The sequence below is a fragment of the Macrotis lagotis genome, chromosome 1 (assembly GCF_037893015.1).
Source record: "Macrotis lagotis isolate mMagLag1 chromosome 1, bilby.v1.9.chrom.fasta, whole genome shotgun sequence".
Classification (NCBI taxonomy): Eukaryota; Metazoa; Chordata; class Mammalia; order Peramelemorphia; family Peramelidae; genus Macrotis; species Macrotis lagotis.
The window spans coordinates 759,226,235-759,241,390 of record NC_133658.1 but is presented as its reverse complement, the minus strand read 5'-3'; the positions used below and the strand labels follow the sequence as shown (position 1 = coordinate 759,241,390).

Here is a 15,156-nt window from a genome sequence, read left to right as displayed (position 1 = left end):
GGTGGTTGTGAGGATCAAATGAAATATTTTATTTGTAATGCACTCAGCATAGTAACTTACACATAAGCACTATATAAATGTTGGCTATTATTAATAATTTTATTTGCATTTACTTAATATTTGATACTGCTAATAAAGTCTATACTGTGAATAGTGATTGTTATCTAAGCCCCTATATGTCCATGGCTTGAAAATGATAGAAAAGCTAGCCCACAGGAGTAAATCTGGGATGAAGAAGAGCTCATTAAAGAGAGGATTTTAACAATTCTGCTAATTTCTTATTTTATTCTAAAGCACCATTCTCAAGACTACCTGTAAACCTGAGGTGATCAAATTAATTAGGAAATAAGACAGGCAAGCAGAGTGAAAAGTGAATTTCTCCTAATCAAACTCCTCACCTCTACTATTATCTTCATACCAATATAGTCTGCCTCTTTGAGATAAGTTAAATAATTCTTTAATCATGCCACTGTCCTTGTTCAAAAACCTTTAATTATTCTCTGTTGCCTTTATGAGAATAGTTGAAAAAAACACTGATTCTGGCATTGAAGTGCTTCTGTTATCAAGTCTGACCACTGAAATTTACTACTGGTGTATATTAGGACAAATCAATTTAACTTTTCTTGGCCTCAGTTTCCTAAGTTATAAGATAAGGGAAATCTTCAGTCCAAAAGATTGGACTAAATCCCTTTTGAGCTTCCTTCCAAATCCAAATCAATGACACTATGAATTTTCTTAGTTTGACATTCAAGATTCCTCCACTGTGGCAAACTGGACTACTCACTCTTCCATTAAGAGTTTTCCATTTATATCTATCTTGTTTCATGCTACATACTGAGAGTAGCAAACTCTGACCTTCTCTGCAAGTCTTACCTTTTCACTTCAATCCAAAGTAATTCCCCACCCCCATTCAAATAATACTCATTTAAAACAAACTTCAGGTATTAAACTGCCAGATGAAACTTAGGACAAAAATATCACCAATTCTCAAGTGATTTTGAAAGAGATAGGGGTAAATAGTTTGAAATAATTCATTCTAGTAGCATGAACCCAACTAGCAAACCAAGCATGACAAAAGAGAAAGACAAAAAATCTGCTATCTTCTATAATCATTATGAGTGAACACATCCTTCTCAAGTATTATACAGAAGAGTATAAAGCATTCAGATCTTGGGATACCTATTAATGATAGCTCTCAAATACTAAACAAAGAATAGAGCAAGAAAAAACTTGGAAGCCCCTGAAATTATGTGAAAAGGCAAACTAATAGAACCAATAGAAGCAGTAGAAAATTTGAACAAAATATTGCTTAATTTAAAGCAAATAAAAGAAAAGGTACAAAGAAATCTGGAAAAAAATTCATCAGAAATTCTAATTTTTAATCAACAACTAAAAGCAAACATTAAACATTAATTAAATGATACAAGGAATCAAAACATCACAAGAACAAAATACATAATTCAACATCCATCAAAATCTTTACCAAAGAAATTGAAGAAGACACCAGGAACAAGACAACCCCCAGGATGTGGAAGTGTTCCAATCATCTATTTAGTCAAGACAAGTTCATTACAATAAAACTATCAGTTGAGTAGAAGGAGAAACAATAAAGTTTGTTAACCATTAATATTAAACAAATGAAGTTAAAAAGTAAAGGTAAATGACTGAAATTCTATTCTAGCCTCTGGAAAACTAAAAAGGAAGATCAAATCCATAATTATTGAGCTCAAGTACTTCAAGGTGGGGTTTGAATTAGGTCTCTTACCAATTTTATCTTATATATATGAGCCTTTCTTAACAGAAAACCACACATTACTACAAAAGCATGAGAACATCAGTAACCTTTCCAAATACAGGACAATTGTATGTTTAAATAATTACAGCAATTAATAATAGCTTTTACTATGAAAAAATCTATACTTACAGCAGACCTATTATCGATTTGATAATAATTAAATAAGCTGCTTCAAAGTACCATAAGATAGGGGCGGCTAGGTGGCATAGTAGATAAAGCACAGGCCTTGGAGTCAGGAGTACCTGGGTTCAAATCAGGTCTCAGACACTTAATAATTACCTAGCTGTGTGGCCTTGGGCAAGCCACTTAACCCCGTTTGCCTTGCAAAAAAAAATACCATAAGATAAATAACATCTTTGTTGATTATTCGAAAGATTTTGACTTACTTTCACAAACATATCTTATCCATATATTCCAAATATATAAAATAGACCCAAGTATGATGCTAGCAAATTGTATTTGATGTCCAAATAGAAAACTATTTTCTATTTAAAATATGACACCAGCAATAATGTCAAAGACCATTAATATGAAATATCATTTTTTTAGGAAAACAGATTAAATCTATTGTAGTTCTATCTAGTTTTAAATTCATGATTATTTTCCCTACACAGAATTGATTAACTACAAAATTAGTAAAATCCAAATATTTACTTAATCGTTTGATGGATATGGTATACATTAAGCTATGTGGCTCCATCATGAAACAAATTGAATAATTCCTTCAATGTCATAAAATCTTTCTCCAATAATAGCAAAATAGCATTGGATAATAAATGCCAATTTTTTAGTATATTTCAAGGATATAATTATGCTGAAAAGCTTCCAAGTACTCCAAGTTTGAATCTGGAGATCACTTTGATCTAATGGATAGAAATCACCTTAGATCTAATATAAAGGTGATATCTACAAAAATCTTCATTTCTCCACGGAGGACAAATTGAGCATAAAAATATCCAAGAGAGACAATAGGTGAATATATTAAGAGTTTTACTCGCATTCTAAAAATCAAAGCAACTTGGGAAAAATTAATGTAAAACAACAGATTCCCATACAATACTTGTCAACATATACCTTCAGAACTGTAAATGGAGCTATAACAGATAGGGAAATTACCCATAAAAAGGTATATATTACTGAAAAAAAAATGGGCTTATGTCCCTAAAGTGTTTTGGAAATATTAACACACAGAAAAGAAAGAAGATTAATAGACATTTTTAGAATGCATGGCAAACATGTTAAGAAGAGACAGAGATAATTTTATAGCAAGGGTTGGCTCTTCAATGAGTAATAAGTTGATAAAAGTTGATAAGTCCAGGTCACTGGATTTTTTTGGGGGGAGGGACTTTCCTCTAGATGGAAACTATGAAATGACTAATAGCCAAGGATGAAATAAATATACATATAAACTCTTCTCAACATTATTATATCAACAAAGAGGTATTGGACAGATGGCTGAGAAATGAAACTTTATTTATTGAAAAGAAAGCATTTATGGTAAAAGTTCAGGAGCAGATTGTTACACCAAATATATATATAAAGGCTATTCTTAAGAAACCTTGACATAGTGATGAAAACAAATAGTGAATATGATACAACACATTATTGTAGATTTTTTTAAAAAATTAAGAATTTTTGACAATGAATATTTGAATTAGGGGTTCCAAAATATTTATTGTACAACAAATTGCTTTACTTAATAGAAAAACAATGAGATCATAGATCTAACTGGAAGGGATTGCACAGGACCAAATCCTCATTTTAAAGATAAAGATTAGAGAATTCTAATTACTGGCTCAAGGTCATAAAAGTAGTAGACCCCTGGTCCTAGAATTTCAGTCAGCTGTCTTTCTCCTATAGAACAATGTATGGAGGATAAAAATAAAATTTGTTTTGAGAGACGACTTGGTATAATGGAAGGTTAATCTGAAAATTACTTAACAACTGACTATGGGCAACTAATTTACAATCTCTATGAACTTCCATTTTTAACAATAAAGTGAAAATGATAATACATTGTTCTCTCTCTCAGATATATCATGAATCTTCTTGAGTTATGGTTTATAAAATATTTTATTCATGATATATGATATATCAATGAGTTATTATTATGAACTATATTTTAAGTACTTCTGCTCTCCTAATATTTATTCCATTAGATCACTAAATGAAGAGATTTCTCTTTTAACTAATGGAACTTTCACAAAACTCTATTCTCTGCAAAGCAATATAAAACACAGACCAGGGACATACACACATCACATTTTTATAGATAGATAGATACACACACACACTCACATTAATTGTCTTAACATGTCACTCTCAATATAACTATAAACCATTCTACTCAACTGCATTCCTTTATTCTAAAATAGATTTAAGATCCAAAGCACTGTGTATCTGGTACCTAGTGCCTCTCTATCATCTTACCTATAGAATTGCCTTCCAGGTAAACCAAGAGGATCAATGAAAGCTCTTTCCAATAGCATCAACCGATCATTTACAATTCTCACTTCAATTGGACTATAAGGAAAAAAAAATACACCACATAATCATTTTTAACCAACAAAATATTTCAAAGGAATTTACAAAAACAAAAAGAGGCAAGATATAATTAAGTTAAATAAGGTGAATAATGTTTTCCATTTGTGTATAACAATGATATATCCCATTCAATACTTTACTAGGAAAGTTATCCCTATGCAACAAATATAAATATTTTTCATTCTAATTTTTGCCTTTTAAGTTATTAGATGACAAGAAAAAGTTCACCCAATAAGGCAGAAATTCATAGATAAAGCTTATAAATCACAAAGTCTCTATAAATAGACATAAATCCTAAGAACTATCAATTAATTCCAATTATTCTTAGCATATATTTTTTCTAAAGTTTAGTCTTTTATCCATATTATGTCCTGGGTCTTCAGGTTTACCATTTAAGTGTCTTATAAGTATAAACTGATAATTCCACAGACCAGACACTCTATCTCATAAAGTAGTTTGGAGCCCTGGCATTTTAAACTTACTCATTCAAATCAGTGTATTTAAGTCTTCTATGAAAAGCTGCAGCAGCAATTGAGAAGTTTCTCACAGCAGAAAATAAGGGCTCTTTAAAAGTAAAAAGAAATACAGGTTTTTGGAAGAGTAATGTAAGAGAAAGCCATATTCTTATTTAAGTGCTTTATATTATTTCAGAAGCTTACTTGTCTATCTATCCATCCCTACCCCTTACAGATGGTCCTAAAAAATATTTTTACCCATTTTTAGCTACCTGAAAAACCACAGAGGTGATTAGAATATGTCTTTAGTAAGCAAGTGTTGCATAAAAATAGTAACTATTAAAATTTATATTTGAAAGGATAGCAGCCAAGAATATTGGAAGATCTGAAAAAACAACAGCTCATGTAGTAATAAGAACGCATACCTATAGATTATCTAAACTAATAGCATTGCTCCAACTCTGCATAATGATGAGAGTGAAACTTTTCATAATCTGCCTTCACTTCTATCTTTGAAGGTTTATTAATCACTATTATCCCCTTTATTCCAGTTAAACTAATCTACTTACTGTTCTACTTCCTTTTTTGGTGCTCTTTCCCAGGGCACAGGTTGGTTCCCATGCTCAGAATGTACCCCCTACCCCCATAACAACCTCTTTGAATTCGTAGCTTCTTTCAAAACATGGTTCAAATGACTTTAAATGAGGCCTTTCCCACTGTTGTACTAAGTGCTCTACATCCCTTTTCCCCGAACTACTTTGTATTTGTTTTATATATAATGTTCATTTTATGTATTTGCTTTGCACATGGTAAGTGCTTAATAAATATTTGTCAACTAATTATTGAGGTGAACTCAAAATACAGGGTAAAACAAATTCCATTCTTATTTGAAATAAATAAAAATCACAACTTCACCTAAACAGCAATTTGTGACAAAATTGACATTCCTGGAAACCTAAAAATTCCAAGTTAATGGTGTTGACCTCAATGTGGTAAAAGTTATTGAATTTTCTTCAGATTTCAAGTTTTCAATGAAGGAGAAAAATGTTTTCATTATATTTTTGATGATCTAATTGAAACTATTTTTCCCCATGAGTTCCTTTTTCTCTTGTGCTTGACCATCCATGATCCCCACCCACCTTCTTCCTCTAGTCTCTTAATGAGGTTGAAACCTTCTCCTTTTCAAAACCCTCAAGTGGGACCCTCTTATCAACTCAAGTTGGTTAATCTCCTAATCATCCCCACACCCTCTCAAAAACCTTCACAAGAACCTACTACCTTCTCAAAGTAATTATAACACACATGTTTATATTTATACACACAGATAATTATATTTATGGCTACATCTATCTTCTCTTTCTCAGTCAGACCTCTAGAAGAAGCTATTTATACTTGTTGACTCCATTTGTTCCTGTCTCACTCACTCCTTAACCCTTTGCAATCTGGATTCTGTTCTCTTCTCTTAAAATTACTAAGAATCTCTTAATTGCTACATTTGATGATCTTTTCAGGGTCTTTTTCCTTCTTGGATTCTTTGCTACATTTGACAGTATTGGTCACTCTTTCCTCTTGAATACTCTTGCCTCTTTGGGTTCTTGTGACAGTATTATCTCTTAGAAAATTACTTCTTGCATGAAGCATAAAGGAATACTGAGGCAGACATAGGAGGCTTGTACCAGGGAAGTTTTTACCACCTTGACTACTACCAATTCCTTAGAGATAACTCAGTATACAAAACCCAACTTCCTGAGAAAGGAAGCTCCACCCTTCCTGAACTTCCAGTATTGTCTTGATCTGGGAAGAAACACCTAAAAAGGAGAGACTAGTCATCCCTCTAAGAAATGACTAACGGCTATCTATAGAGAAGTCAAACCAGCCTAGGTGAATTACCAAGGCACCCTGAGAGAAAAGGAGGCAGTCTATGTCAGGCAAGTCAAACTATCACTACCAACTCGACCTCAATCTCTCCTCAGACCATAACAGAAATAGCCCAGGATCCTGCAGACTCAAGAGTCCTGGAAATAAAAGTCTTCCAAAACTATTAGTCCTGCCTTCCAGGCTATTCTCTATATTCAAGGGAGAATCCCTGTGAATTAAGGACCCACTTTCCTTACCCCCTGCTATTTAATCATACCCCAAGTCATTGGTCCTGTTTGCAGCCAAACCCTCACCCTGAAAAGCAATTCCATCACAGATACATATAATCCCATATATACACATATATGTGTACATATCATAGATATGTACACATATATCACAGATATATATACAGTCCCAGTCTCTCTCCTGAGCTCCAGTCCCATGGGTCTAGTGATACACCAAAAGACAATTAGACATCTTAAATCAAGATATCCCCATGACATCTCAAATTCAACGTGTCTAAAAGGGAACTCATCTTTACCCAAATATTCTGTTCTACCAAACTTTCCTAGTTTTGTTGAGGACAACATAAATCTTCTACTGTTTTATCCTCCTTTCTCTATACTGTTTCTTATTTCCAAATTTCTCTTTCTGTTTGATTCCTTCTCTTTAACACAGCTCACCACTCTAGTCCAAATTCTCATGACTTCTTCCTGGACTTTTTTAATGGTCTTCTGGTTGGTCTTCCTGACTCAATCTCTCTCAATTCAGATCTATCCTTTAAATAGCTGCCAAAGTGATTTTCCTTAAATAGAGATCTGACTATGTCATTTCCTCTACTCAATAAACTTCATTGTCTCTAGGATAAAAATAAAAACATAAGATTGTCTTTTTAAGGTCCTCACAATCTTTCAACCTATCTTTACAATTTTATTACATTATTTCTGTTTTGATATTTAGTCCAACCCAACTGATCTTCTCTTCCATTCCTCCCATATGGCGATTCAGTTTCCTTCTATTTTTGCACTATTCGTGTTCACATGCCTGTAATGCCATTCCTTCCTTCAAGATTCAGCTGAAGAACCATTTTTACATAAAGGATTTCTTAAGTCACTCCCTCAACTACCAAGTATGCTATTCCTCTTCATCTTGTATTAATTTGTATTTTCCTCTTTCTATGCTACTTAGATATATACATAGTACCTTCCTCTAATAGAATGTACATTTTGTGAGAGTAGGACTTTTTTCTTTTGTCTTTTTAAATCTATTGCTTAGTAAAGTGCCTGGGTCTAGTAAGCATTTAAATAACTTGCCATTTGCTGATTGAGTGATGTACAACAGTAGGATTTTAATAAATAAAAAACAGTTGTAATGATATATAGGTTTGTGCACATACACAAATTATGTCTTTATATATATATATATACATACATACATATACACATGTGTAATAATTATATATATTTGTGTCCATCTGACAAAGGGATGAAAATTTTTTTTTTGCTTTTTTAAAAATCTTAAGGCAAAAATTAAACTTGGATCAGGATAGCTACTTGGCAAAAGACATTCTATTCTTCTTTGCCATCTTACTTCTATTTTATTCCTTTGTATAATCAGTCAAGTCATTTAAAAGAATGACTAATAACATTATGAATGGGTGAATATATGCAATAATTCCATTGTTAGATAACATTATTAAGTCATCCAGTCCCTAAAGACCCAGTAAGGTTTGGAAGTAATTCTGAAACTTACAAGCTGTGTAATCCTGAGCAATTTATAACATCTCTAAACCTGTTTCCTCGTCTGCAAAATTTGGGTAACCATATTCCACCCCCCCCACTCTATGGGATCATTATGAAGTTGAAACAAAGCTATAAAGGTAAGGCACTTTACAAAATGTAAAGAATTATAAATATTTTAAGTTATTATTATTATTATTGATATAATTAGAAAACTTCTAAAAGAAGCATTCCTTCTTTAAAATCATTAGATATACATAACTTAGGACAACTGTATAAATTCCTTGTCCTCTCCTCTCCCCCCCTCTGGACCCACATCTGAATTTTAATGATTTCCCTTGAAACAGTGATTTCTAGATCATTTTACCTTATCTGAGTCAAAAAGAACTTTTATATTTATCTCATATTTAAGTTCATTAACTTTTGACTATAGTATGACTTTCCTCAATAGTAGTAGTCATTGTCCATGTAAAATCCTATTATTCTACCAGTTAAGAGTTGAAGAGGATTCATAAAGGTTCTAATCTAATCCCCTCATTTTATAAGTGAGGAAACTGAGGTCCTAGAAAGGGAAAGAGCTTATTCAGTCACAGAAGTAATGAATGGAAGTTCTTGGATTTGAAATCAAGTTTCTGACTCCTAATCTAATGCTTTTCCACCACTCCATATAACTGGTACGCAGTAAAGCGGAGAATTCAGGCATCTATCTGGATACCTCTTTGCATTTCAAGTGTGCACTCCTCATTAAACATATTCTCCATATGGCAAAGGCTGCTATTAAAAAAAACCAAAGTCTTCCCAAAACTATAGTTAGTTATCTTACATGGAATTAAAAATAGCAATATACATTAGAATTAAGAATTAACATATATTTCAAAAAGTGAAGAGGGATGAAAATTATCATCCTTACCTCAGAAAAGTTTTGCTCTTAATAAATATGGAAAATAATACAAGTAACATCAGTTTTGAGGCTTTTTGATTCTTCAAATATTCTCTTTAACCCTTTATACAACTCTTTAAGCCTTGGAAATACTGCTTAGAGGTATTATAGATGCAGCTCAGTTTTAATTCCTTACATGGTCAGTGATGTAAGAAAGGCATTTATCTAACTGATTTTTCCAGCACTCACCCATCCAAGAAGAAACATACTATATGTGCAGTATGTTTATCAGTTCCAAGGAATGAACCAATTTAGTTATAGAAATTTCATCATTTACATTAGAATTTATCACATTTTCTCTCTCCCCTCCCCTATCCTTGCCCCTTTCTCCCCCTCTCTCATATTCCCAGATTCAATTAAAATCTTCAAAGGTGGTAAGCAGACAAATTTTGGAAAAGCAAGTACAATGGAAGAACAGGCAAAATTTAATTAGTAATTCTCATGGATCTTTGGTTAGTGTTCTCAATTGCTGCCTCTTGAAATAATCAGAATTCAGTTGAGAATTAATTCTTTGACAGACATGCCTTGGTCAAATTTATTTTTAGGAATCAGTTTAATTTAACATTAAAACAAAATAGCTGAATAATGATAGATACTGTTGTAAATAAATGTCAAATTGTTATGAAAGGAGGCAATTTCTTAATACTCTGCCATAACAAATGTTATAAATATCTATTTGATAACTACTTACCAAATGATACACTATGGTTTTTCAATTGTTGGTCATGTTTCTTAGATAAATTATAAATACTGGCAGCATAGTTTTCTAAAGCTTTTGCATAGTCTTGAGTATCGAAAGGAATGATTTTGGAATCTGCAAGTTCATATACTAATCCTCCTCGTAACTGGGCTACAGCAAGTTGCTTCTTAAAGGTAGGGTCATAAAATCGTTCAACCAGCTCAAAAGTCTCATAAATAGTGTGATATAGTGGATAGCTACTGAACTTGTCTGTTTGCTAGTGTGGAGACAAAAAAAGACATATGTTAAATACTTTGAGGAAAAACAAAATTAAGCAATTGTGAAAAAACTTATATCCATGTCACTATAGCCTTGTCCACAATGAAACAGCATTATTAAATAATTGAAGTAAACAAAAACTTAACAGCTGGACTAAAGTGGAATGGGTAATGGGTTGGTGATGGATTTCCTTTCCCTAGATAAATTTGAGAAAAGAGTGGAAAACATCTGAGAGGATATTTTGTTCAGATAACCGGTTGGAATAAATGGTTGCTTGAGGGTTCCCTGCCAACTCAGATATTGTGCAGTTCTGTATAATTTTTGCTATCTTGTATATGTTTGTATTTATGATATAAATTTATTTATCTCTCCCATTAGATTATAACCTCTTTATAAGTAGAACTTATTTCAGTCTTTGTACTTGTATTTACAGTTCCTGCATCTAATAGTCACTTAATATTTGATGATTGATTCTATAAAATATTAATGATCTAAGACTCCACAAGCATGAAATGTTCAATAATTTTACAAACTTCATGGGAAACAAAAATTCTGCTTACTCAAAATACAAAATATTTCTCACATTTCTGATAACTGATTTTAAAAAATAAGTTGCAATTTAATAATTCATATAAAAGATTTTCAAAATACCTTTCTAAATCACAAATCATCTGAGACAGGCATTAAAAATGTGATTACCCTTATTTAAGGGTGAGGAGACCAAAGCACAGAGAAGCTAAGTGATTTATTCAAGTGTTGTGATCTGAAATTAGGATCCCTGACTTATTTAGAACAGCCTTGATTTTGATTTGAGAATCTATTTGAAATCTACTACAAATTTCTAAATCAACCAAATGTGTACTCCAAACCTTCTTTAATGACCACTGCTTAGCTTAAATGTACACAGATATTACACATGCCTGGTAGAACCAGTAAATCATATGCTATTCAGTAGTTTAAATTACCATTATTTGTAACCAATCAACTGAGGATAAAGGATTGAAATTAGAACAAATAAAAGAGATGTGTATTCTATTTCTTCATACCCCATGATAAGAGGAGGGGGTTAAACTATTGATGAGCTAAGCATGCTTTAAAAGTAGAAAATTAGGGAGGCATAGATATTGTAGTGTAACAGGAATTTGGAAGACACAAACATCTCAAATACAGTCACGCATGTGGAAGATGCTACCAACTTACTCTTATTTAGAGACATTCCAAAGTGGGATATCAGGTGGTGTCTGAGAGTACCTCCTTTATTGACTGCATGGTGATAACTGGCTATGTATTTAAATATTCCTCAATGAGGCAGGTTTTTCTTTTGAATGACATCCTTGGGTGATGGACACAAGCATTCATACCAGGGACAAAAGCCAAGTAACAACTGAGGGACAATAGGCCTGAGGGCCATCTTCTCCTTAGGTCCTATGCTCTTAAAAAATGTGTTTGGGAGTTTGTTCTTGTTTTGTTTGTCTTTTTCAGTTCTAAGTGCAGGAAGTGGAGTCCCTAGACACAGAAGCTCAAGTCACTTGGGTCCTGAAGCCTAGGTTTCCAACCTGGTTATTGCTGCTTGCCCAGCAAGTAAGCCTTAAGAAGTTAGAACAATAAGACTTAAGGAGGAGGGTTGGTGGTGGGGGAGGGAACGCTTAGAATTCGATTTTGGTGGGACTAATACTATGTTGGAATAGTAATACATTTTTCTGCAAACTCACTTCTTTCCTCTTCAGAAACTGAGGTAGACAAGGTGACAAGTACACTTTTGCACCTAAAGTGCTAAGGGGAATGTTTGAAATGTTTGCTCTGGCTATATCTTTGTAAAAGCTAATTTGACTTTAATGCAACTGGGGTTTTGGAATACAATCAGTAGGGTTTGAGTGGCAGAGACTAAAGACACTCCTTTCCCTAAGGGTATTGGAAAACCCTTAAGGGAAAGAGTGAACTGTGCCCCCAAAGTCACCATTGTTTGAGAAAGAAGTTTGCTTAAGAAAAGACTCAAGAATTTTTTAGTAGATTCATGTACAAATCAAAACAAAAATATTATATAGAACCAAAAAAACTAGATCCTGAGAGACATTAAGAGACATATTGACTGCTTCTAAGAGAAAGGAGATGATAATTCTTTTGTACTTTATTCTGATCAGACTACCTCTGGAGCACTGTTTATTTTGGGGTACTGCATTTTAAAAAGGGTGCTGATAAGGCAGAAAGTGTCCAGAGATGGTCAACCAAGATGGTGAAGCGCCTTGAAGTCAAGACATAGAACAATACTATTAATAATTGATGTGGCCATTATCTCATTTGATTCCCACATCAGGACTGATTCAAGAAATTCTTAGGATTGTTTAACCTTAGAGAAGTTTAAGAGGGGACATGATAGATAGCTTCAAAATTTTGAAGGACTGGCTCTTAAATGAGGGAAGAGATGTATTTTTCTTGGTTCCAGATGGCAAAATTGGGATCAATGGGTAGAAATTGCAAAAAAGTAAATTTATCCTTGGTATAAGGGAAAATGTTCTGTCTGAAAATGTAATGGGTCACCTTAGAAAGTAGTGGGTTCCTCTAAAATAAAAGTGAAGGGCACTTTGTCACTTGTAAGGGATATAGTAGAGATTTTTTTTCAGATATAGATTGAATTAATTAAGCTCTAAGATTCCTTCAAACCCTGATAAGATTCTGTAAACTATGTATGCATTGTTTATTCACAACTATGGCACTAGCATATTTAATATGTAATAATTCACAAAGCATGAAGTAACACTTTAAAGTCTATACAAGAACTTAGAGAAGAATGGAACCAGGGAATCTGTTCACTCAGTACAGATCATCATAAGTAGCATTTGATCACTTGATGTGTGTGTGTGTGTGTGTGTGTGTGTGTGTGTGTGTACACTCAAACACAAATCTATACATGTGTAAATATACATATACACATATATGCAAAGATATACATTGTAGACAGGTATTTTAAAATTAACATAGATATATATTATTTTTATTGTTAAAATTTTATTCTTATATGTATATAGAATAAAATTTTTACTCCAGCTCATAAAATGACTTACCCAGTTCTTAGTATAACGGATTCGACCTGAAGCAATTCCCAGCCTCTGAAAATAAGCTTCAAAATCACTCCCAGATCCTAGTTTATTTATTCTATAAATAGAAAAAAATCCATATGATGCTAAGTCAGCTTCCTTCAGAAATTCATAGCCTAAATATAGCAAAATTTTTGTTCCTAAAAGAAGGTAGAAGATAAGAATAGAACTGTTTTAAGTTTAATAGAATCATGAGGGGTTTAAGCTCTCAGTGTCAGGCAACTCTCATAAATCAAAAACAATACAGACAAGCTACTAATCTATATAAATGTAAGAGCTGTCATATGACAAGAGTTTCTTTTGCTGTTGAAATCACAGGATAGACAAAAACCCCAACTGATGGGTAGATATTTTCCATAAAATGATAGAGAATATCAAGCCTGACAAAACTAAAAGTATCTTATTTTCATTTTAGTAATAAAGTCAATATTGGAGAGTTGAATCTTTTAATTTTATTAAAAAAGAAAATAGTTGGAGGTAGATTTTTGTCAGTGTTCAAATTTGCTAAAAAATCTAATGAAAGAAGAGGGAATGAAGTTGAACATTCTTATATAACATTTGCAAGCTTAGGAACCTTTTGTTTTACTTATTAGTCCTAGGTGAACACATTATGAAGAAAAATGACATAAAATGAATAAAGGGAAATCACATAAGTGGAAAAAATGGAATGAAATGTTTCCAAGTTCTGATTAAGGAAGTATAAAAAGTGAATCAGTCATTATCTAGTTTTTATGCTATCACTGCAATATCAGAATCTAAATTAATGAAGAATATAAAATCACCCTGAAAGACATGGGCACCCTGATATAGGTTTTGCCAAATACCACTAGCCTAACTCAGTGATTTAGATTGGAGTCTAGGGCAGAAAAAGGGAAACTAGAATTAGATTTGGTGCTTTTTTTGTTGTGTTCTATTACTGTATTTTGTTATTATATCATTTTTAGAGATTGCTCCCACGTGATGAAGTATATCTTATAATAAAGTAAAACAGATAAAATAACATAGTGATCTCATTTGTAAATGCAACCGACATTTCATGTATGTAGCACCTTTTACCTCAGTATTAAAATAAATTTATTTTCTTTCCCTCCTAACCCCTATTCTCAAAGAAAAAAAAAGTAAAATGTTGCTTAGAAGTTATATTTTCAGACAGCCAAGAAGCAAGCAAAATCCAGTGCTTATTTTCTGCAATATACAAAACATATGTTTAAAAATTTTACCTAGGAATATTTTTATCTCCAGGTGAAGGGTCCTTTTTCAACCAGCTTTCATAAAGAGATTTATGTTCAAAATCATCATCAGGACTGTCAATCTGGAAAGTTAAAACAGATATTGAGGGGTGGCTAGGTGGTACAGTGGCTAGAACACCAGCCCTGGAGTCAAGAGTACCTGAGTTCAAATCCAGCCTCAGACACTTACTTATTACCTAGCTATGTGGCCTTGGACAAGCCACTTAACCCCATTTGCCTTGCAAAAATAAAACAGATATTGAAAATCAGAAGCAAAAGTTTCATCAGTTTCATCATTTGTGGTGCTAAATGATATCTGTACATGTCATTATATGTACATAGAAGAACAGCAAGATGATGCAGTGGATTGTGTGCTAGACCTGGAGTCAGAAAGACTCATTTTGAACTCAAATCTGGTCTCAGACACCAAGTCTGTATCTCTGGGTAGGTCACTTAACCCTGTTTGCCTTGGTTTCTTCATCTATAGAATTATCAGGGGAAAACTGTCCAAATCTGCTAGATCAAGAAGACAAAATAGTCA

General features: G+C 32.9%; 1 protein-coding gene across 10 annotated transcripts in view; it reads right to left on the bottom strand.

Annotated features, from left to right (window-relative positions):
* Positions 1 to 15,156, bottom strand: part of LOC141508112 (N-acetylated-alpha-linked acidic dipeptidase 2-like) — a 112,004-nt gene that overhangs the window by 21,780 nt on the left and 75,068 nt on the right. For all 10 annotated transcript variants that reach the window (XM_074216433.1, XM_074216429.1, XM_074216430.1 and 7 more), the window contains 5 exons: positions 14,607 to 14,698; positions 13,354 to 13,444; positions 10,025 to 10,289; positions 4,822 to 4,903; positions 4,226 to 4,318 (listed from right to left, as the gene is read on the bottom strand). In XM_074216433.1, coding sequence (XP_074072534.1) covers positions 4,226 to 4,318; positions 4,822 to 4,903; positions 10,025 to 10,289; positions 13,354 to 13,444; positions 14,607 to 14,698 — 623 coding nt within the window. The remainder of the gene's footprint in view (positions 1 to 4,225; positions 4,319 to 4,821; positions 4,904 to 10,024; positions 10,290 to 13,353; positions 13,445 to 14,606; positions 14,699 to 15,156) is intronic.